The 25,040-nt window shown below is 44.5% G+C and overlaps 1 protein-coding gene across 1 annotated transcript in view; it reads right to left on the bottom strand.

Annotated features, from left to right (window-relative positions):
- WDFY1 (WD repeat and FYVE domain containing 1) overlaps positions 1–25,040 on the bottom strand; it is a 385,159-nt gene that overhangs the window by 81,788 nt on the left and 278,331 nt on the right. Inside the window, exons 7-8 of the mRNA XM_086943866.1 lie at positions 24,058–24,184; positions 4,555–4,660 (exon numbers count right to left, since the gene is read on the bottom strand). Of these exons, the coding sequence (XP_086799992.1) occupies positions 4,555–4,660; positions 24,058–24,184 (233 nt within the window). The remainder of the gene's footprint in view (positions 1–4,554; positions 4,661–24,057; positions 24,185–25,040) is intronic.

Here is a 25,040-nt window from a genome sequence, read left to right as displayed (position 1 = left end):
CTCAAGCATGATGGTTCATGTAGTTCATTATCTCTCGCTCAATTCATTTCAAAGTGTTCATAGCCAGTGCTGTACTATTAGTTTCAATTCGTATCCCTAGACACGTGTTTCATGATTCCTCAATCGTCAGTAGGGAAAAAAGGCAAAGTTCATAGGTTGCAGGGCATGCTGCCTTATCTCTCAGGACCTGTTCCACTCACAGCATGAAGGTGCAGGCTCCCGAGCTCATCAGCTCACAGGAATTTGATACTTTCAGGGAGGTGGGAGCGCACCAGACACGCCCCAACAAAATTACCTTTTGCATGATGGTTCATGTAGTTCATTATCTCTCGCTCAATTCATTTCAAAGTGTTCATAGCAAAAGGCAAAGTTCATAGGTTGCACCTTCATGCTGTGAGTGGAACTGATCCTGAGAGATAAGGCAGCATGCCCTGCAACCTATGAACTTTGCTTTTTTTCCCTACTGACGATTGAGGAATCATGAAACACGTGTCTAGGGATACGAATTGAAACTAATAATACAGCACTGGCTATGAACACTTTGAAATGAACTGAGCGAGAAATAATGAACTACATGAACCATCATGCAAAAGGTAATTTCGTTGGGGCGTGTCTGGTGCGCTCCCACCTCCCTGAAAGTATCAAATTCCTGTGAGCTGACGAGCTCGGGAGCCTGCACCTTCATGCTGTGAGTGGAACTGGTCCTGAGAGATAAGGCAGCATGCTATGCAACCTATGAACTTTGCTTTTTTTTCCCCTACTGACGATTGAGGAATCATGAGACACGTGTCTAGGGATACGAATTGAAACTAATGATACAGCACTGGCTATGAACACTTTGAATTGAACTGAGCGAGAAATAATGAACTACATGAACCATCATGCAAAAGGTAATTTCATTGGGGCGTGTCTGGTGCGCTCCCACCTCCCTGAAAGTATCAAATTCCTGTGAGCTGACGAGCTCGGGAGCCTGCACCTTCATGCTGTGAGTGGAACTGGTCGTGAGAGATAAGGCAGCAAGCCCTGCAACCTATGAACTTTGCTTTGTTTCCCTACTGACGATTGAGGAATCATGAAACACGTGTCTAGGGATACGAATTCAAACTAATAATACAGCACTGGCTATGAACACTTTGAATTGAACTGAGCGAGAAATAATGAACTACATGAACCATCATGCAAAAGGTAATTTCGTTGGGGCGTGTCTGGTGCGCTCCCACCTCCCTGAAAGTATCAAATTCCTGTGAGCTGACGAGCTCGGGAGCCTGCACCTTCATGCTGTGAGTTGAACTGGTCCTGAGAGATAAGGCAGCATGCCCTGCAACCTATGAACTTTGTTTTTTTCCCTACTGACGATTGAGGAATCATGAAACACGTGTCTAGGGATACGAATTGAAACTAATAATACAGCCCTGGCTATGAACACTTTGAATTGAACTGAGCGAGAAATAATGAACTACATGAACCATCATTCAAAAGGTAATATCATTGGGGCGTGTCTGGTGCGCTCCCACCTCCCTGAAAGTATCAAATTCCTGTGAGCTGGCGAGCTCAGGAGCCTGCACCTTCATGCTGTGAGTGGAACTGGTCCAGAGAGATAAGGCAGCATGCCCTTCAACCTATGAACTTTGCTTTTTTTCCCTACTGACGATTGAGGAATCATGAAACACGTGTCTAGGGATACGAATTGAAACTAATAATACAGCACTGGCTATGAACACTTTGAATTGAACTGAGCGAGAAATAATGAACTACATGAACCATCATGTAAAAGGTAATTTCGTTGGGGCGTGTCTGGTGTGCTCCCACCTCCCTGGAAGTATCAAATTCCTGTGAGCTGACGAGCTCGGGAGCCTGCACCTTCATGCTGTGAGTGGAACTGGTCCTGAGAGATAAGGCAGCATGCCCTGCAACCTATCAACTTTGTTTTTTTTCCCTACTGACGATTGAGGAATCATGAAACACGTGTCTAGGGATACGAATTGAAACTAATAATACAGCACTGGCTATGAACATTTTGAATTGAACTGAGCGAGAAATAATGAACTACATGAACCATCATGCAAAAGGTAATTTCGTTGGGGCGTGTCTGGTGCGCTCCCACCTCCCTGAAAGTACCATTTGGACAAGAACTGAGACCACATACAACACAAAACATACAATGACTAAACGTTCATACACAAAAGACATTAATTCAAAGAATGAAAAATTGAAACATCAAACAGTGTAAATGTTTAAAAACAAGTCATGTTTCTGCAATAAATCAATCAACAGCATTATCTCTCCTTAAATTCAAGCAGAAAACATGACATGAGTATATGACAACACTTGTTTGGAAAGAGAAAGGGACTGGACGACAAGTTTCGAACCTCACATCAATGAGTTGGAGGTTCTCCTCAGGACCAAACACTAGAACAGAAAAACAAAGATGTAATTTGATCTAAGCCCTACCAATGTGTGCAACATTGTATGCATGCCAGGTTCCATACAAAAAGGGCTTACTTATTGCTAAAGATCAGAAGGTCTGATGTTCACTTGGGTAATACAGCAGTGAACAGTATACTGAAGAAATAAACTCCTTTTAAAAAATCGCAGCTGTGGAAAATATCAAGTCCACTCCAATCTTTAAGGCCCTGGCAAATTCATACAATAATAACTGCAATATTAGCCTGCAGCCACAGCCATAACTTAACTGTTCAATCGGGAAAGCTTACCTTACCCAAATCTTGGCTGCGAGGATGATGACATGACAAATATAAAGATTTCAGCCCAAACTGGCCGTTCCTCTCCAATACTGTTAAGTGGAGGCTGTGCGGCAATAAACTTGAAACCTTTTAAGATTTACTTTGTTGCGGCCCATCGCTGCTCCACTTTAGGTGGACACTGCTAAAACCACTTTTTTTAACCCATGGCTTAAGGATCTGCAGCGATGCCACGAACTGGGTTTTCAGCACCCAAAAGCAAACAAAGTTCAGCGACGACCGCCAATTAACAATACGCACCTTGAACTTTGGCTAATCTGTAACTGACTTCAAACACAGCTATCCTGCTTACTACTCAATGACTGCTGATTTTAAACTATGTACTATATCTTCTAATACCATATGCTTGTCTGGGTCAGATGGTTCTACAAAGATCTATCCATTTCAATGCACAGTGCACTTAGGTTCATTTGCAATAGATTTTAAATGTTCCTATTGCCATAAAGTCAACTACTTTAGATTTTAAATTGCGTGTCCTATTTTACACTCACTCATGTTACTATAATATGATATAATATAATATAATATAATATAATATAATATAATCAACTAACCATTCCTTTCCTGACCCCTGTATAACATGATTTTGATTTTCTTTTAAATGGTGCTGGAAACCAGGGCTTGAGCTTCAAGGTCGCGTCAACATCCTGTGATTCTGGGCAAATCACGTAATCTCCCCTTGCCTGAATGTGTTCTGTAAATACGGTGCTCATGTAAAGCGCTCCAATACCTTCGGGTCGAGATTGCGCTATATAAAATATGCAAAAATAAATAAATAAAATAAAACATTTCATTCATACGCCGGCGGGCTGACCATAAATGGGAATGACACTTTAAAGCAACTGCTAAATGGGGCTCACCCACAGCATCCAAGGTCTCGAAGTGGCTGAACTAAATTACCTCTCTGAATATTTTGGTTCCTGAAGTTAAAGGCAAAATATTTGGTTGCGCTAGACCTAAAAAGGAACTTCTAGAGACAGACCACGAACTCTGCCACTTCTTCCAGTGGAAACAACAATCCTTTTGGGGAAAATGAGGCCTATGAACTAGACCATCTTTTATTCACGATGTAAGACACGGCTTACATATTGGTTAGAAATAAGCCTGTTGGCCTGAATCTTAAATAAAATCTAACAGAATAATTGATCCACATCTCTCCTTAATCTTCAAAGAAGTCACACACAAACTGAAATTTGTGGTTTAAACAATGGTATGACCAAGGATGACAGCTGTAGAAGTAAATGCATTTGTTTAACAGTTTTTTAAAGCGTAGGTGTTCTAACAATTGGAATAGGGTTGAATAGCTTCAAGGTACAAAGAATGTACCTTGAAATACCCCATTAAAAATCCCTCATTTTGCTCAAAGCAGCTAGTGAGGAGATCAATGGAGGCATGGAGTCCTTGAACATTCTATGGGTACCTATAGGACTTTCACCTTATATGACCCAGATGTTTAGAAATGTTTTAATATATTTTTAATGCAGATCTACCTATTCCTGCAGTTCTGCATGAAGCCAGTGCATGATGGATGATAGAATGACTCAGTGAGCTAATGTGTTTACTGCAGATCTGTGATTAACCTGAAAGTCAACAATCCATATCCAATTAGGCCCATTCAGCCTTTCATTAATAAGATGCAGATACAATGAGCACAAATGAGCTGCGTAGTTATAACATCTAGTTTATATAATGTGCTATTTTATAATACTATTTGATTATCATTATGAATTCAACTGAACAGAAACCAATTTCATTAATGGAAGATTAGTTTCGCTACTAATAACTGTCTTACCTCCTCCCTTTCGACATCCATGTTCCAGACTGCAATGCTACCGTCGACTGAACAGGACACCAGCTGTCGATTTAGTTGTATGTAGCAGAGGGCCTGCACCTTGTCACTGTGGAGAACATTCTTGGTTATTTAGCAGAAGGGAAATACATCAACCCTTTTTAGCGTCCACTCATTAAGTACAAAGATGGTATCATTGGTCTCAAACTCAACTTTAAAAATCGAAATAGAAAGCCAGCATACATTCAATTCTCATCTCATTGGCTCTCACATTACTTAACACACCACAAATGCTGGCAGTGACACTTTACGCTTCTATTTAGCTTGAGTGCTTTCATAAACAAGCAATGGCAAAGACAATCAGTTTCGCCTATGTGAGAGCTTCTGTCTTTGTCAATGTCTTTCTAGCCATGTTGTACAGTAGAGTAAAGAGAAGTGACATGGTGTAGAGTGATGTCCAGTGGCACAGAGTAGAGTTGCACAGAGTAGGGTGGCTCAGAGTGACGTACAGTTGAGTGGAGTGTTATTATGTGGAGTGGGATAGAGTGTAGTGGTATAGAGCAGAGAAGAGTGGCATAGAGTAAAGTCGAGTGGAATGACGTGGATTGGGGTAGACTAGAGAGGAGTGGCGTGGGAATGGCATAAGTGGTGTGAAGCTGAGTGGCATGGCGTAGAGTGGCATTGTGTGGAGTGGGGTGACAGATTGCCACTATGTGGAGTGAAGTGGCGTAGAGTGGAGTGGCACAGAGTGGACTGGCATGGAGTGTAGTGGCGTAGAGTACAGTGGTGCAGAGCAGAGTGCAGTGGTGTAGAGTGAAGTAGTATAGAGTGTAGAGCATAGAATACAGTGGTGTAGAGTGGTGCACTGTACAGTGTGGTGGCATACAGTATAGTGGTGTAGAGTGCAGTGCCATTAAGTAAAGTATGCCGAGTAGAGTAGTATGGAATAGAGCGCAGTGGATAGAGTTCTGTGGCATAAAGAAGAGTGGTGTAGAGTAGAGTGGTGAAGAGTGGAGTGGTGCAGGCTACTGTGGCATACAGTGGAGTGGTGCAGAGTAAAGAAGAGAGGTGTAAAGGTGTGAAGCGCAGTGGGGTAGAGTACACTGGCATAGAGTAGAGTGGTGCAGAGAAGAGTGCAGTTGTGTAGAGTGTAGTGGTATAGAGCAGTGTGAACTACAGTGGCATAGAGTACAGTGGTGTAAAGTTCAGTGTCACAGAGCAGTGGCATACAGTGCAGTTGCGTGGACTGTTGCAAAGTGTAACAGCGTACAGTGCAGTGGTGTAGAGTAGAGTGGTGCAGAGTACAGTAGAGTGGCACAGAGAGAAGTGGCATAGAGTAAAGTTGCATAGAGTGCAGTGATGTAGAGTAGAGTAGAGTGGACTAGAGAGTAGTGGAGTAGAGGAAAGTGGAGCAGAGAAGAGTGCAGGGGTGTAGAGTGCAGTGACGTAGATTACACTGGCATAGTGTAGAGTGGTACAGATTATTGTGGCGTAGAGTGCAGCTGTATAGAGTAGAGTGCAGTGGTGTAGAGTACAGTGGTGTGAAGTACAGTGGCATAGAGCAGCATATAGTACAGTGGCACAGCAGGGTAGAGTGGAGGCATGCAAAGGAGAGAGGTGTAGAGTGTAGTGGCACAGAGTAAAGTGGTGTAATGTGCAGCTGCTTAGAGTGGCGTAGACTACAGTGGTGTAAAGTGGAGTCGTGCAGAGAAGAGTGGCGTAGAGTAGAGTGGCGTAGAGTGCAGTGATCGAGATTACAGTTGAGTGGCAAAGAATGCAGTGGCATAAAGTAGAGTGATGCAGAGTAGAGTAGAGTGGCATAGAGTGCAGTGGCGCAGGAGAGAGTGGTGTAGAGTGCAGTAGCATAGAGCAGAGTGAAGCACAGCAGAGCTCAGTGGCATAGAGTGCAGGGGGCATAGAGTGCAGTGGCGTAGATTGGTGCAGGGTAGAGAAGACTGGCAGGTAATGCAATGGCACAGTATAGAGTGAGTGCAGTGGTGCAGAGCCGAACGCAGAGGTGCAGAGTGCAGTGGTGCAGAATGTAGTTGCGTTGAGTGGTATGGTGCAGAGTTATGTTATGGAAACTAAATATAGCGGAGGAGAAAGGGAAATAAGAAATATGGTCAAAAGGTTTGAAGTACCTTTTTGAAGCAGACAAAATCAGAGAAGATACGAATATGAGGCAGAAGCCTGTTCCAATGAAAAGGACCAAGGTAAGAGAAGGATCGACCGGCATGTCTGATTAAGCGAATAAAGTGTGGACAGAGCAAGAATTGATCCCTGGATCTCAAATTTCTGGTGACCGATAAATTGAGAGTTTGTTTTGGAGATATGTGGCCCTTTACTTGAAAGAGATCTATGTACTAGGCACAGAAGCTTGAAAATCACCCACTTCCTAATAGGAAGCCAGTGTAGTGACTGAAGCGTAGGTTCAGAAGATGTGCGAGGTGGAAGTTTGAGGACAAGACGGGCTGTGGTGTTCTGAACTACTTGTAGTCTAGACAGGAGAGAATCATTAACAGCTCCCATTAGGCTATTTCCATAGTCTAGGCGGCTAGCCACAAATGCCTGCATGAGAGGTTGAGGGGGAATGCCTAATTCAGGTGGCCACCAATCATTCATTCAATATCCATGAGCCTTGCCAAACAGCACAATTTCAGAGTAGAGTGGCGCAGAGAGGAGTGGGGTAGAGCAGAGTGGCATAAAGTAGAGTGGACTAGAGAGCAGGGGCACAGAGTGCACCAGTGAGGACTAGAGTGACGTAAACTGCAGTGGCGTAGAGTGGAGTGGTGTAGAGTGGAGGGGTGCAGAGTAGAGTGATGTAGATTGCAGTGGCATAAAGTGAGGTGGCCTAGAGGAATGCAGTCAAAGGCCCACGTAAGAGCCTCAGTTAAAGTTCTGCAGGGTCATTAATCTCTGAAGAGAATCCACTGTCACGGGTTCCACCAATGTTTCAAAGAGGCACTGCACTGGTGAGTACTGTATTTTGAACAAAGTAGAAGAACGCAGCAGAAACAATGTTCTACAGTAAGGAATATGCTACTTACCAGTATGCATCTGTTCTTGGCATGTAGGGCTGCTGACATTCATATCTGTGCATAGATTGCCGCCTAGTGTTGGGTCCGGATGATTGCACATTGTTGTCCTGGAAGAGTCTTCGAAGTATCACGAGATAGGTGGCTCCTCCCCTGGACTACAGTGCGCATGGGCATCCTCTCCATCCTCAGATTGTTTTTCGCCATTGTGGCAGAGATGGAGTGTGGTTCAGTAAGAGATGTCCATGCAAGAAAGTAAGAGTAGGAATGAATGCTACAGCTGCGATAAACACCGGGGAGGAGGGTGGGCGATATGAATGTCAGCAGCCCAGCATGCCAAGAACAGATGCATACTGGTAGGTAGCATATTCCGTTCGAGGCATGTGGGCTGCTGAATGCATATCTGTGCATAGAATGTATAGCATTTTCTCCCCCTAGCGGTGGCTACCTGTGCCAGCTGCAGAAGTCTGAAATAGAGTTTTTAGAACAGCCTGTCCTACAGCAGCTTGCTGTTTGGAATGTACATCAACACAATAGTGTTTTGTGAAAGTATGTATGGTGGTCCATGTGGCTGCTTTACATATTCCCTCTAGAGGAATGTTTCCTAGGAAAGCCATGGATGCCCCTAGTTTGCGTGTGGAATGCGCTCTTGGAGGAACTGTTAAAGTGCATTTTGCTTTAAGAAAACATATCTGAATGCACTTAACTATCCATCTGGCTAACCCAGATTTTGAAATGGGGTTGCCTTTGTGTTGTGGTGAAAAGGCAACAAACAACTGTTTATTTTTTCTAAAATCCTTAGTTCTATCAATGGTAGTATATAAAAGCTCTTTTGAAATCTAGTGTGTGTAGAGCCCTTTCAGGTATTGACTGGATTTGGAAAGAACACTGGCAGTTCTATTGTTTGATTTATATGAAAATGGGATACCACTTTTGGCATAAATTTAGGGTTTGTTCTAAGAACTACCCTATTTGCATGTATTTGGATGAATGGCTCTTGAATAGTTAGAGCTTGCAGCTCACTAACTCTTCTAAGCGAAGTAATCGCTACAAGAAAAGCTACCTTCCATGTTAGGAACTGTAATTCACATGAATGCAATAGTTCAAATGGTTGCCCCATTAGTCTGGTTAAAACAACGTTTAGGTTCCAGACAGGTGAAGGTGGGTGTTTTGGGGGGATTATTCGTTTGAGTCCCTCCATGAATGCTTTAATTGCAGGCACTCTAAACAGCGAACGATGCTGCCTGTTTTGAAGATAAGCTGCAATGGCAGCTTAGTGTATTCTTATAGAGGAATAAGCTAGATTGCAACAATGTAGGTGCAAAAGGTAGCAAATGATATTTTGCGTTGAAGCATCTGGTGGGTTTATGTCATTGTTATTACAGTAAATGACAAAATGCTTCCACTTTGCAGCATAACAAGCTCTGGTAGTACGTCTTCTTGCCTCCTTGATAATGTTCATACAATCAGGAGGTAAGTTTAGGTACCCAAACTCTAAGACCTCAGGAGCCAGATTGCAAGGTTCCGTTGTTGCGGATCGGGGTGCTGTATATCTCCATGGCTCTGAGTGAGAAGAGTGGGTGTTAGCCATAGTCTTTGATGAGGCACCACGGAAAGTTCTAGAAAAGTTGTGTACCATGGTTTCCTCGCCCATGTTGGAGCAACCATGATTAGTGTCAATGAGTGTTGGAGTAGTTTGCATGCCACTGCGGTATTAACGGTGCTGGGGGAAAAACATACGCAAATTTGCCTGACCAGTTCATCCATATCGCATTGCCCTGCGACTGCGGATATGGAAACCTGGCGGCAAAGTACTGGCATTTTGCGTTTTCTTTTGTGGCGAACAGATCTATCTCTGGTTGACCCCACTGTTGGAAGTACGGTTGTAGCACTGTGGGATGAATCTCCCACTCGTGCATCTGTTGGCTGTGTCTGCTGAGCAGATCAGCTATTTGGTTGTCCTTGCCTGGCAGGTGTTCCGCCATGAGAAAAATGTTTCTTTGAATAGCCCACTTCCACATGCTTTGGGCTAGATGTGATAGCTGTGGAGTGTGTGTTCCTCCCTGTTTCTGTATATAGTACATTGCTGTCACGTTGTCCGTCCGGATCAACACAGCCTTGTTGCATAAATGTACTTTGAACGCTTTCATTGCTATAAAAACTGCCATTAGCTCTAGCAAGTTGATGTGCATCTTCTTTTGTTGTGTTGTCCATAGGCCCTGCACTGTGTACTGAAGGACATAGGCTCTCCATCCTATCAGGGATGCGTCCGTTGTCAATACTATCTGTGGTACAGGCTCTTGGAACAGTCGTCCCTTGCAAAGGTTTTGTGGATTCCACCAATGAAGAGAGTTGTATGCACGACTGGTCACCAACACTAGGTCTTTTAATTGTTCTTGAGCCTGGTTCCACTGCTGTGCTAAGCACTGTTGTAGCGGACGCATGTGCAGTCTTGCGTGAGGGACTATGAAGATGCACAAAGCCATCATGCCTATGAGTTGCATAAACACTCGGGCAGAGAGCGAGTGTTGGGGCTTGAACTTTTGGATGGGCAGTTGGATACTGTGTATCCTTGCAGTGTTTAGGTATGCTTTTGCCTCCAGAGTATTTATTGTTGCTCCCAGGTACTGCTGTACATGGGACGGCTGGAGATGAGATTTTGGGTAGTTCAACATGAAGCCTAGACTGTGCAGGAGGTGAATGGTCTTTGACATGTGGCTGGCACATTGCTGGGCTGACTTTGCTTGTATTAGCCAGTCGTCCAGGTACGGATAGACGTGAATATGTTGTCTTCTTAAATGTGCAGCTACTGTCGCTAGGCATTTTGTGAACACCATTGGGGCTGTTGTTACACCAAATGGAAGGACTTTGAATTGGTAATTTTGATTTTGTATTGTGAACCGTAGATATTTCCTGTGAGCAGGATGTATTGGTATATGGAAGTATGCATCTTTGAGGTTCAAAGTTGCGAGGAAGTCTCCTTGTTGCAACAGTGGTAAGACTTGTTGTAGAGTCAGCATATGGAAATGCTCTGATAAAATGTATTGATTTAGGGGTCTGAGGTCCAAGAGACCTGTCCTTTTTGGGGATGAGGAAGTATAGTTAGTATACCCCTGTACCCTGATGTTCTAATGGTATTAGTTCTATGGCCACTTTTTGCAGCATGCTGATGACTACTTGCTGCAATAAGTTTAAGTGTTCTGCAGACATAGGACGGTGTCTTGGTGGTATGTTGGGTGGTGTGGAGGTTAGCTCTAGGCAATAGCCATCCTGGATAATTTGCATTACCCACTTGTCTGTAGTGATGTTTTGCCAGACTGGTAGGAACTGCTGTAATCGTCCCCTGACTGGTGTTGTATGGTCTGGGGGTAGCGCTAAGAAGTCACTGCTTTGTGTTGGTAGAGGATATGGTGGTATTATTCCCTCGTCCTCTGCCTTTGTTGTTATTGCCGCGGTATCCACCTCTATTGTTTTTATTGTAGGTGGTTTGCGTATTTGCTCTGTAGACTGAGGTTTGCTGTGATGAGCTACCTCCTCTTGCAGCACCTCTGTAATTGGAGCGACGAAAGGAGCCTCTATGCTGTTGGGATTGTAAGGCTCCCATAGACTTAGCTGTTTCAGTGTCCTTTTTCATTTTGTCTAGGATTCTATCTACAGCTGGACCAAACAAATAGTCAGGATTTACTGGCTGATTTAATAAAGTAGACTGGACTTCGTTTTTGAAACCTGAGATGCGAAGCCAAGCATGTCTCCTGAGCATAACACTGGTGTTAATTGATCTGGCCGCTGTGTCTGCCAAGTCTAGGGCACATTTAATGGAGGCGTTAGTTATTAGCTTTCCCTCCTGTACTAGGTCTTCAGCCTATTCCTTGTAAGGGTCAGGTAAATGTTGGGGAAGTGTCTCTAGGGTGTCATAATGTGCCCTGCCGTACCTAGCTAACAGGGCTTGTGTATTAGATATTCGCCATATATTAGCTGCTTGAGCAGCTACCCTCTTTCCTGAGGCCTCCAAGATCTTTGATTCTTTGTCAGGAGGTGGAGCTTCTCCAGTGGTTTGTGAGTTTGCACGTTTACGTGCATTGGATGAATCCAAAGGCAGTTGTACCTTAATATATGTGGGGTCTACTGGTGCTGGCCTGTACTTCCTCTCTATTCTGGGGTTAATGACCCGTGCCCTGGTTGTTTCTTTAAATATGTCACCTGCATGTTTAAGTACCCCTTTTAACATTGGTAGTGTTTTGACAGATCTTTCTGATGTGGCAAAAGAGTCAAAGAGGAAATCCTCCTCAATGGGGTTTGCATGCATCTCTACATTATGATGGAGGGCTGCCCTATCTATAAGTGCATTAAAAGCAGCTGTATCCTCTGTAGGAAAAGCCTTAGCAGGGTATGCAGGTGCATCTGGAATGGGCTGAGAATCACCAGGATGTACTGGGTCTGCCCATGGTTGAGCAACTGGAAATCACCACCAGGAGTCTTGTGGACGACGTCTTGCAACTTCAGACTGAGGTCCATGCTCTCCACAGCTTTAAGAAGTTCGCTGAGGATAAGCTAGATGACTATGAGGGGCACTCACGAAGGAACAACGTACACATTATAGGTATTCCAGAAAAATCGGAAGGACAAGCGCCGGACCTATCTGTTGAAGACATTGTGCTCAATCATCTCAAGCTGATGGGCCTCTCGAAGTTCTTCATAGTGGAAAGGGTACTCCAGCTGGGTCTATTTTGGCAAGACTCCTGAACTTCAGAGATCGTGACGTAATACTACAAAATGCCAGGAACTCGCCATCTCTCAGGTACGTAAAATTCAACTGTAACCTTCTTCCCGGATTTCACGCAGGCAGTGCAGAGGCAGCGGAGGTCGCTCTTGTCTGTAAAAAAGGCTTTGAAAGATAAAGGGGTAAAACACGCTATGCTCTTCCCTGCCAAACTGAGCATTGTGGAGAATGGAAAGACTTGATTCTTTGACCACCAAGAGGCGGTGGCGGACTGGCTAGTGGGCTGGAGAGATGCCAGGGTGCACAACTCACGCTGAACCTGTGTAAAGATTGCCACCTCTTTTTGTGTCGGACTACAGGTTATTTAAACCTACTCTGGGGCCTCTGCGGATCCGAACTATCTGGCTGCCATACCCCATGGGTGGTGCCGTAACATGGAACTTTGCATGCGGGCACTGACGACTCTATATCCTGGATTGTCGGCCTCCTACTTCAGGACTAGTAAAATATTATTTTTCCCTTTCTTTTCGGGGGGGGGGGAGGGGTGGGGTCGGGGTGGGCCTTCATCCCTGCCTTTAACTTGTGTTTGTATTTTTGCGGCGACAGGCACTCTGCGCAGTTGTTTCAATGGGCGGATTTTTGTCCGAGGTGCAGGGAGGCAGGGAGGAGGGTGTTGGATGGGGGGTTCGGGGGTGGTACTGTTCTTTGTTGTTTTTTCGGCTTCACTGATTCCCATGGCTTTGGGTGTAATATCACCTATTAATATGGCTCTGAGATACAAATCTACCTTTAACATACCACTAAGGAATTGCACTGGGACAAAAGCTTCACAATAATTAGTTGGAACGTGAATGGGCTGGGAGACAGGGTAAAGCACACTATAGTCCGACAGTATATAAAAATACCTTCCCTGGAGGTGGTCCTCCTGCAAGAATCGCACCTGGTTGGAAACATGTGTAAAGCCTCAAATCGATAGGGATGCAGGCTCCTTGCACACTCGGGCTTCACTAGTGGGTCTAGGGGAGTGGGCCTCATGGCTAAAAATTCCTCCCCTTTTCTGTTCAGTCTTCACACGCTGATAGCCGTGGGAGGTATATAGCACTCACTGGGCAGTGGGAGGGTAGGGCTTTAACCCTGGTGTCGGTGTATGTCCCGCCGGGATTGGTGGCCCAAACGTTTACAGATCTGGGCACTCTGCTCCTCTCCCTCCCGGAGGGCTTGTTGTAAGTGGGGGGTGGCTTTAATCCTGTTTCATGTGGGATAAAGGACCACCAGCCCCGTGCTACAGGGCCCTCTAATAGTTGGCTCCCCGATTTCATTGAGGCATTTGGCCTGTCAGATACCTGGAGGGCATTCCACCCCGGGGACTTGCAATACACCTTTTTCTCTGTTGCCCATCACAGCTCCTCCCGCATTGATTATTTACTCTTGCAGGCCTTTCACCTACTCCATTTACAAGAGGTCCATCACCTAGCACACAGCATCTCTGACCATTCCCCCCTGTGGACTAGGTTAGTGCTGGGGGACCAACGGATTGATATGGTGGCGCCCATTAACCCCTGGTACCTACGAAGCCCCTCGGTCCGCATGGACCTGCAAAAGGCGATTGACTGCTATTTCAAGGAGAACCTCGGCCCAGTGGATTCTCCTCAGACGCACTGGGAAGCATTCAAATCTGTTGTTAGAGGGGTAGCTCTCTCTCTCATCGAGGGAGTTAGGAAGGGAAACTTCAAAGAGCTTAAGGCGGTCGAAAGGGAGGTCCTGCGGCTAGAGGCGGACAATGGGAGGGGGGACACCCCAGAAGCAGCACATCTTTTGCGACTGAAGACAGATGAATACAAAGCCATTGTCACTGATCGTGCCAGGTCCTGGGGGAGGGAGAGAGACAGTAGGGTGTATGAATGGGGGGATAGGGCTGGGAAACTTATAGGTTGGCTGGACAAGAAGGAAAAAGCTAACAGCCTTGTGTCGGAGCTCATGACAGACTCGGGTGCAAAGATTACAGATCTAGTCCACATTGCCAAGGAATTTGCCGCGCACTACGCCAATGTATGACAGACACAGTCATCCCTACTTGAGGCGGACTCGGCTGACCTCCTCAGAGACATCAAACTCCTAGTCCTCTCTAAGGACAATCAGAGCTACCTGGTTAGCGACATTACTAATGAAGCGATCGCACAGGCGATCAGGGCCCTCAAGCCAGGCAAAGTATGGGGCCCAATGGATTGCCCATTGAGCTCTATAAGTTTGTGTCCAGACCAACTTGCCCCACCTCTTCGGGCCATGTTCGAGGAGAGTAGGAAGGCGGGGGAACTACCACCCGATAAGAGGCTGGCGTCGATAGTGGTCATCCCTAAGGAAGGAAAGCCGAAAGACAGATGTTCCTCTTATAAACCCATCTCCTTGATTAACACTGAACCAAAAATACTCGCTAAACTTCTGGCCACCCGCCTATCACGGTTGGTGAGTGCCCTGGTACACCCAGATCAATCAGGCTTCATGCCCCATCGCAATACTGGTCTGAAGCTATGACGAGTTCACTGGGTGTTAGAGAGGGCCACAACAGTTCAAGAAGATGTGGTAATCCTGTCTTTAGATACTATTGAATGGTCCTACCTATTTGCCGTACTTTTCAAGTTAGGATTTGGCCCGCAATTTATATCTTGGGTCAGACTCCTCTATGCTGCTCCTCTCGCGCAGGTGATCGTCAACAACAAGCGTTCCGAGCCCTTTGCTCTCAGTCGAGGTACTAGACAGGGGTGCCCGCTGTCGCCCCTACTTTTCGCCCTGTCCTTGGAGCCTCTGGCTGCCTGGTTCCGGTGCGACCGGGCCATGCATGGTCTGCAGCGTGGGAAGACCACATCTCGCTCTACGCAGACGACATTCTTCTCTATTTGGCCTCCAAAACTTCCCTCAGATGTATTTTAGACATCTTCACATCCTTCCGCAGATTCTCGGGCTACTCTATTAATTGGAATAAATCTTTCCTTTACACCCTGTCTGGTGAGACTCCATCTCTCCCCAGGGACTGTCCAATACAGGTGGGGTTTGATGGTTTCCGATATTTGGGACTTTTTGTCACCGCCGACCCTGGGCTCCGCTATGAAAAAAATTTGCTGCTGCCCTTACAGCACCTGCGACACGATGTTGCAAACTGGAGAGTGCTCGCTCACTCGCTGCTCGGCAGAGCCGCTCTTTTTAAGGTGATGTCCTGCACCGCTTCCTTTATGCACTGCAGACCTACCCTGTCCCGGTTCCAGCGCGATATTTTAAAGAGATAGAAGACTTACAGAGGCAGTTGCTTTGGGACGGAAGACCGAGAATAGCACTTCACAAACTAATCCTCAATTAGTACGACGGCGGAATCAGCCTCCCTGACATAAAGAAATACTACTGGGCGGCCCATCTTGCTGCCATCAATCAGGGTACTTACCGGGCTCCGGAGGACCCTGGGATATGCCATGGATTGATGGCTGCTGCCGGGCGGGACATACAACAGAGCCCACTATACTAATCCCAAGAAACTCCTCTTAACTGGGCCCACCTCCCACGAGGTCCAAGTATGGCACGCAGTCAACAAAAGCTTAGCATGGGACCGGAGGCTTACTCTTGCGACGCCCCTGTGGGATTCGGAGCAACTTGGTAGTCTACACGGCTCCAAGGGATTCGATAAATGGGACCTCATATGTATTTCCCAGGTGGGCGACCTCTGGGTGAAGGGTGGCATCGTCAGTTTTAGTCAGCTGAATTCAACAGTACGAACTCGCAGACTCTGAATTTTTTCGCTACCTACAAATTCGGCACGCATTAACCACCGCCATTGATAGGGACTCGCCCTCCCTGATTCCTCCCCCTTTAGAGGATAGATTATTGGACAGGCAGCTTCCACAGAAAGCTACCTCATTAACGTACAAAAAACTTGTCAACAACGCACCAGATACCTTGGTTAAATTGCGGGAGTCGTGGGAGGCGGATGGCCTCCTACCAGATGACGAGGAATGGAGAGTGGCAGTGGCCTCCCCCGGGGAGGTTGCAATCTCTGCGCGTCTCCGTTTGATTCAATTGAAAATTCTCCACAGGATCTACATCACTGGACCACAGATCGTCCGTATGGGGCGTGGTGAAAACTTGGACTGCAGGCGTGGATGTGGACAGGTTGCCACCTTTATGCACATTCTTTGGGAGTGGGAGCAAGTTCAGAGATATTGGAGGGGGATACATATTATCATGAGTGAGGTCCCTCATAAATCTGTTGGCCCTGAGGCTAAAAGATGTTTACTTAATGTATGGGAGTCCACTGACTTGGGAGGGGCGCAGAAGTTGTAGGTCACACTGGGGGCCGCGGTTGCCAAAAGAGACGTAGCTCAATTATGGGGAGGACTGGCACCCCCTACTGTTATAACTTGGAAGTGAAATATTGACTGGTGCATGTTTCGAGAGAAAACTGTCTATGTGGCAAGAGGATGCCTCCAAAAATGGTCCTGAGTGTGGGCTAAGTGGAACGCATACAGGGGAGCTATCTGTGTAGCACCAACTGCCTTCCCGGACGATGAATCCCTGTCTCCCTGAATACCCTGTCCAAAATAGATGCTGTTTCCTGCACTTGCTTTGTGTCCTTAGTGAAATGTCGTTCTCAATCATGCCACATTTCAATTACCTGTGATTTGCCGATTGTTTGTTTATTGTTTATCATAATTAATAAAAAGATACTTTAAAAAAGAAAATAGTGATTTACTCTACCATTGGACTCCTATGCACAAGAAGTCTTGATTTTTGTTTTTCTACTTTGTAGTAATGAGAATACTTCCGTATTTGGCTTATTGACACGCGCTGGACACAAGCAGTTCCTCAAGCCAGCCAGTGTCAATATGATGCTGTTAAGAACGTTTGCTTGTGTCTGGTAGTTGGCCCCTGGTCATTGCTTATTAGATGCTGCTCCACTGCTTATCAGGAAGTGGTGAGTCGACTGTAGTCTGTGAGTTAGCATGTTTTTTTGTTGGTTTTTTAAAAAACTTTACCATTTTATATTTAACCATCATGTGTAACAATTTCTCAGTGTAGCAATACAGACACATCTATTTCAACATAGCAATACTCTGACCACTTATTTCTCCAATAGAGTTAGCAAGTTTACGTGCATTTGAAACATCTAGGGAGTCTGGTGGAAGTTGTCCTCAAATAAAAATATGGTCGGATGGTGCAGCCTTATACTTTTTATCTACTCTAGGGTTGATGATGCAAGCTTGTGCAGGACCCTTAAAAATATCATCTGCTTGGCGCATCACACCTTTTAACATTGGAAGAGATTGAGGTGTCCTATCTGTGGTCCACAATGTCCCAAACAAAAAAACCTTCCATAGATTCTTTACATAGTGTAATCCCATGGAATGATGCTGCACTAGCAATGAGCTCTTCATATGATGTATCGTCTGGAGGCAAGGTATAGGTCTGGATCGGTATCGCCTGGGGGGGTCAATATCCTAATCCTGCCAAAAGTATGGTGGTGGTACACCATAAGTGTCATCATTCCCCTATCTGCATCTGGGTATGTATGTGGAGATCTGAGGTGTAATGTCTAAGGGATTCCGTGGTGAATGAGGTACAAAAGGAACCAATGGTATGTAAAATGAAGAAGGAGGAGGAATAGGGTGCAGCGGACTGGTAGACTTGATCTTCCTCCTCTTCTTCTTCTCCATAGATATTAGCAAGTCAATAGCTTCTTGGAAAGAAGGTTGCCACTTGGTAGATCTCGCTGATGCAGTTTTTGTAATGATGCGGCCAGTCTCTGGATGCTTATGGATCAGTTTTTGATTTGAATTGAATCTCTCCAGCATTGTCTCCAAAATGGGCTCCGGAAGTGTAGCAGGAGTTGATTTGGGCGCCAAAGGTTTCAGAGCCAAACCGGTTTTAGTTTTCGGAACCGGAACGGTTGGAGCCGAAGAGGTGAGATCTCAGCTTGGTGCGAACCAGAGGCTTTCCATGTGCTTTCGGTACAGAGCCTGAGGCAGCCGAAGCCGAGTCTCGGTGCCGACCATAGCCAGATGGTAAAGGCAGCCCAGAGGCCTTTTGTTTCGTAGGAACAGAAGATTTTTGTGTGGGCAGGTAAGGGTTTTGGGTACTCACGGCACCTTGACTAGGCGGTAGATCATGCGACTCCAGATCGGTCTCCAAGTCGGAGTCCGAATCTCCAAGCGAAAAGGCTCCCTCTTTTTGCCCACAGAGGCCTTAAGATCTTTCCCTTCCTGTTCAATATCTTCCTGCCCAAGGTATTAGGCATGTGTCCAATCTCCCCTCTCCGCATTTCATTGCGTCGTGCCCGACTGTCCGGCAGAGTCTTTTTCTATTGAAATGACTTGACAGGCTTCACAATCTTCTTACCTATGCTCAGGGGACAACACATATTGCAGACCTCGTGGAGGTCAGTCCACGGCTTCTTAGAATGGCACTGGGATCAGAATTGAAACTGAGTCTGTTCCATCAGCAGAGTATCATAGATGGAGTTGAATGGATGTAAAGTAGCCCTGATGGGTGAAGCCCAAAGGCTGCAAGCGAAACGTGCTGACTCGAAAAATGAAAGTCTTCCAAATTTCGATACGCAAGGAAGGGAAAATGGATCCGAAACAATACCGACGAGGTTAAAGTGGATTACGCACCGAAAGGATCCCGAAAACGGTCTCGAACTGAAGCGATGTAATACACGACTGAAGCCGATGGTGAAAAGAAAACAATATAACAATGGAGTCGATGCCCATGCACACTATTATCAACAGGAGTCACCCTACTTCATGACCGCAAAGACTTCATCAAAGAAAAGCAACTATCAAACAACTAGACCCAATGCTAGGCGGCAGGAGTATGCAAAGCCTGTGTATCTACAGCCACACATGCCTCAAACAGATATTTCTAGGAAGGAACTGGGTAAAGTCAAGTGTTTCACTCATGTAATCAAATTGCGGGTGGGAGCACAATTAGTTTGACATAAACTTAGGAATGTACCCTTACGTGTTAGGAAGGACTTCAGTAGGGAACTGCAATAGTTACAAGCTGATGGTGTAATTGAACAAATAAAAAAAGGGGTTTTGAACTGGGCGCACAGCTGTTTGGTGATTTTTAAATAGTCTGTAAGGAACTCCAGAGTATCGCCTTCTGTCTGGAGGCGTGGAAAATATTTGGGGGTAGCACTCTCAACACTGAGATATGTCCTCCGGGTTCCTAAAAAGTCCTTGCAAGTAGGTTTCTTAAATGATTAGTTGAAAGGTAAATAGAACACTTTAAGCGTAAAAGATATTCAAATATTTATTCATGTATTTCACTTCTCGTTGCATTCACAAGAGTGTATTTCATCATCAAAATTCCATTAGTGCACTCAAATCATCCCAATGCATTTCGGCATTCAAATCATGCCTTCATCTGGGGATATGTTCTGTAAATGAAGAAAAAGTAATTGTACTTAACATCGAGTTCATACTGTTCAACAACTATATAATAGTGTAAGTGGACTATGAAATGGAGGCGTGTGTGAAAACATGCTGGAAATCATAATAAAAGGTGACGCTTCGGATAGGTGAAAGCTGTGCTCCGTAAAAATGGTATCACGACCGACTCGTGCATGCATCGTGCGTTTCAGTGAACATATAAAGAGGGGTATAGAGTTGCACGGAATCGCTATGGGAATGGATAGAAAGAACGAATGTGTATTAAGCGCTATGGTTCAAACAATCGTGCTGTGATTACGTCAACACTCTTTACTGTGACCGGGTTCGAACGCGGTTGTGACCCGGAAGTATATATAGCAAGGAAGTTACGCAGAAGCGAAGCGTGGCGAGATAGTTGAAGGGGACGTGTATAGCCTCTACAGAGTGGCGGTTGCGTGTGACGTATATCCTGTTTAGACGTGAAAATATGTGCAAAGAAATGTGCGAAAAGAACACCAACTGTAAATCGGAGTTAGCTTGTGTAAATATATAGTATGCACATGAGGTAATATGTAAGTCGGATTGCAATAACAGTAACGATCTGATCTTAAACCCAACACAATGATAAACACGTAAAAATCATGGCAAATGAAAATAACACATCAATCTGATTAATGCTGAGGCCTAAAGATTACGGAATTAAAAATATCGGTGAACTCAGTAAGTTACTCTCAGTGCAAGTACAATTATATGGGTGATGTTACGAGCTAACCACTGTGCGTATTAGGGAGCCTTAAGCTGAAATTACAGTACATCAAAGGTAACACAGGTATTCCACTCGGTCCGATTTACAGTTGGTGTTCTTTTCGCACATTTCTTTGCATATATTTTCACGTCTAAACAGGATATACGTCACACGCAACCGCCACTCTGTAGATGCTATACACGTCCCCTTTAACTATCTCACCACGCTTCGCTTCTGCGTAACTTCCTTGCTATATATACTTCCGGGTCACAACCGCGTTCGAACCCGGTCACAGTAAAGAGTGTCGGCGTTTGGGAATCTATTTTTGCACGCTTACGGTAAGCTAACCTCTTGCATAACTGTTCTGTTACTAGTTGCATGCATGTCTTGTAATCACAGCACGATTGTTTGAACCATAGCGCTTAATACACATTCGTTCTTTCTATCCATTCCCATAGCGATTCCGTGCAACTCTATACCCCTCTTTATATGTTCACTGAAACGCACGATGCATGCACGAGTCGGTCGTGATACCATTTTTACGGAGCACAGCTTTCACCTATCCGAAGCGTCACCTTTTATTATGATTTCCAGCATGTTTTCACACACGCCTCCATTTCATAGTCCACTTACACTATTATATAGTTGTTGAACAGTATGAACTCAATGTTAAGTACAATTACCTTTTCTTCATTTACAGAACATATCCCCAGATGAAGGCATGATTTGAATGCCGAAATGCATTGGGATGATTTGAGTGCACTAATGGAATTTTGATGATGAAATACACTCTTGTGAATGCAACGAGAAGTGAAATACATGAATAAATATTTGAATATCTTTTACGCTTAAAGTGTTCTATTTACCTTTCAACTAATCATTTAAGAAACCTACTTGCAAGGACTTTTTAGGAACCCGGAGGACATATCTCAGTGTTGAGAGTGCTACCCCCAAGTAATTGAACAAATAGACACTTCGGAATGGGGGGTCTCCAATCATTGTAGTTTAAAAAAAAGGAAAAATGGTTCTTTGAGATTGAGTGCAATCTCGAGGTCCCTTAACAAACAGATTATAGTAGAATGTCACCATCCACCCAAAATTCAAGAATTATCAGCTCAATTAGGGGGTGCGAGATATTTCACTTTGATGGATCTCAACTCTTCATATCACAAAATTGTGTTGGAGGAGAGGTGCAGACAATTCTCAACTTTTATCACTCCTGATGGTACGTTCAGATACATTTGAAAGCCCTTTGGACTAGCTTTTGCTGCGTCAGTTTTTCAGAAGCTCATGTTCATACTGTTCAAGTAAATGCAAGGGGTCATTGGTATTTTCAGACTCAGTGGAATTGAACAGTTCACATTTAGCAAAGGTATTAATCATTTTACAGGATAGGGGAATGACTCTCCAGATGGAGAAATGTAAAATTCTCACCCAAGAGGTGGAGTATCTTGGGTACGTAATCTCCAGGATGGGTATTTCTCCTAAATCCAGCCTTCTTCAAGCAATTGATAAATTGGCTATTCCCAGGGACCAGAATCAACTACACTCATATTTGGTATTACGCAAATTCTTTTTAAGATTTGTTGACACGCTTTCGCCATGACTTTAAGAGAGCTCCTTAAAAAGGAGTGAAATTGTTGTGGAATAGTGAACATCATGATACGTTTGTCAAATTGAAACACTCAACTGTAAAGGCATTACCGTTGTTTCCATTTGATCAAAAGATTAGAAGTTATTTGTATGTGGATGCCAGTGCGAGAGGTTTGGGTGCCATGCTCAGTCAGAAATGTCAAGGTTCCAAGAGGACAGTAGCTCTTGCATCGAGGCCTTTGTCAAGTTCCGAGAGTAGGTATTCCACTATCAAATATGAGGAACTTGCTTGTGCATGGACAGTGGGACATGTTAAGACCTACTTGAGGGAGAAGGAATTTTTACTTTAAAAACAGACCACAAACCATTGTTGTCCTTGCTGAACAGTAATGGTACTGGAAGGGCATCTGCACCCCGTGCACGGATATGATCTAAGATGAATGAATACCATTTTCATGCAGATCATATAAGAGGTGAGGTAAATGTGGTTGCAAATTGTTTGTCAAGGTTAACTATTGTAAGTAATAGGTGTGTCATGGAACAGTCTATAGAGTGTGTACTGGCTATGGTCGGAGACATTCTTATTTTATTTGGAGGCAAGTTATCCAGGGAGGCTTGAGTGATTGGTAATCATGAGGATAAAGAACTGTTAAAAATCTAGGATTTCATTCATAGGGGTTGGCCATGTGAAAACATACTTAGTCCCACTTTACAAATTATGTGGAAAGTTAAAGACGCCATTACCATGAAAGGTGATTTAGTTCTCAAAGAAGACTGTCATTCCTCCTAAAGGTGTGCGCCCCGTCCTTATCAGGTTGGCTCATAGCTGCCATTTGGGTGAAACCCACACCAAGGAGAATAATGGTTCATGGTGGAGTTTAAACAGGTTAGCAAGGTTTGTGCTAAATTGTGGTTTTGTGATAATAATCCTCAAACTAAAGATCATGTTTTGTCTAATGGTGTGACGTTATATTGAATGATACTATAGTGGTAGACTCAGGTTCACAATTTGTTTGATTTCCAGATTTTAACAATACTCATCCAGAGGGAAACAAGGCTGAAGAATCGTGTGAGTTACCTATTTTGTTATATGCTCAAGGAAGGGTGGCAGGAGATGATTCTAGGGCTAAATCTCCAGGTAAAGTGATTTAGAAATGTGTTCCACACCTAATGCGAGTGATGATTCTTGTCCACTGGTGGAAGAGGCAATTGACTCAAAATTTCAGTGCATTAATAAACATGGTGAAATGTACATGGGGCCAGGTAATTCTGCTTCCATTTCAAGGCAGGAACAGGTGTGTGAATCATTAGCTAGTCAGGAACAGTATATAGATTTGTTAATGAGACTAAAAGGATTGTTATTCATCCTAAGAAGTTCAATGATTTTGTTTTAAGTTAGATCTTTAGGTTTTATTATGAGGTGATGGTCACTTTCCGGTGACTTGTATCTTTTGTTGCCTTCTATTATTTTTACCTTTTGATTCTCATGATTCCTTGCTTCTTTTCCAGTTTCTTTATAATGCTTTATAATACCATATAGCTTAATGTACTACTTGTGTATTTTTAAGGTGCCTTTTGCTTATGTAATTTCCTGCTATTGTTCAGCAGTGTGAAGGAGGAAGATGTGTAGTAATGTGCAACCTTCTGTTTTTGCTTTATTGACCTGAGCTGGGCACAAGGTGTTCCTCGAGCCAGTCAGTGTCATTATGATGCTGTTAAGAACGTTTGTTTGTGACTGGCAGGTGGTCACCGGTCGTTGCTCATTAGATGCTGCTCCACTGCTGGGGACTGCTGACTAAATAAACTTACCTTACAAGTTGTCCTGCCTGCCCTAATTACTTCATACTTCTTAGTTTTTACTTAACAAGCAGTCAGGCAGGTATAGTATCTTTTCTTTGAATCATGGACTTTCTGCACATGGTCTGCTATTAACAAAAAACATGATCTGGCTCACAAATCATATAACACATAGAGAGAAAACTGAAAATGAGCACTTACTGATGGCCTTGCAGAAGCAAAGATCGTCCCTTCCTCCCTCCAATGTCCCACATGATGATGCTGTGGTCAGATGCTCCTGAGAAAAGTAGTCTCTGAACAGGATCCCACCATAAACAAGCAACGCTACCTGTGAACAGGTTTAGAACAAAATGAAATTTATATATTTAAAGCAATATTCTACATATTTCAACCTAACTTAAAACAATGCTTCTCTTCTGTCTAATGTGTGTTCCTGTTTAACTGACAAGCTGTTGGAGTTTGTGGTGTTTGGAAAAAACAGCGCTTACTACAGAAATAACCTACGCTGGTACAAAGTGCTGACATGTTGTATCTGCCTCATTGGAGAAGGCTATGACTGGTTTTAGTTGAAGCAAGACATTTCAGAGACTGTCTCATGAGTGGGATAATGACATCTTGCCCGGCATCAAGTAGATCACACAAAGACATCTGCAACCACAGATTCACAACAACACAAATAAAAAAAGGCAAGATGGTTGCATAGGATAGGGGGCATGCATACACTGCTGTGGTCCTCAGAGTAAAGTGGTTTCGAACACATCAGTGGACCCGACTCGGCTGTCCTTCACCCTGGCTCCAGATCAGAAACTAAACAACAACTTTCGTTAAACGTGTGGGTCCCAGACATTGACAACTAGCCAGAACCCCATATAACTAAAAGTCAGGGACTGGAGAAACTGTTCAAGCATGTCGAGCACCTCTTATTCCAGCCCTGGCAGAACCTTTTGCATATTATTAGTGGGCCCAGGTGGTCTGAGTGACTGAACCTAAAAGAGATCTGCACCGTGGCACTGGCCTGAACTGTTTCCGCAGGGGTCTGCATCGCTGTGACTCTGAAGCAGTTGTACTGAGGCAATGTCAAAGTGTGCCTGAGTGGACTGTGCCACTGGGCTACTGGAAATGGCCTGTATCATAGCAATGGTCTGAAGTGTACCCGAACTGACTGCGCCCCTAACATTCCTAAT

This window comes from Lissotriton vulgaris, chromosome 11, assembly GCF_964263255.1.
Source record: "Lissotriton vulgaris chromosome 11, aLisVul1.2, whole genome shotgun sequence".
In the NCBI taxonomy this organism is placed as follows: domain Eukaryota; kingdom Metazoa; phylum Chordata; class Amphibia; order Caudata; family Salamandridae; genus Lissotriton; species Lissotriton vulgaris.
The sequence above is the reverse complement of the archived record's forward strand: the minus strand, read 5'-3'. Positions and strand labels throughout refer to the sequence as shown.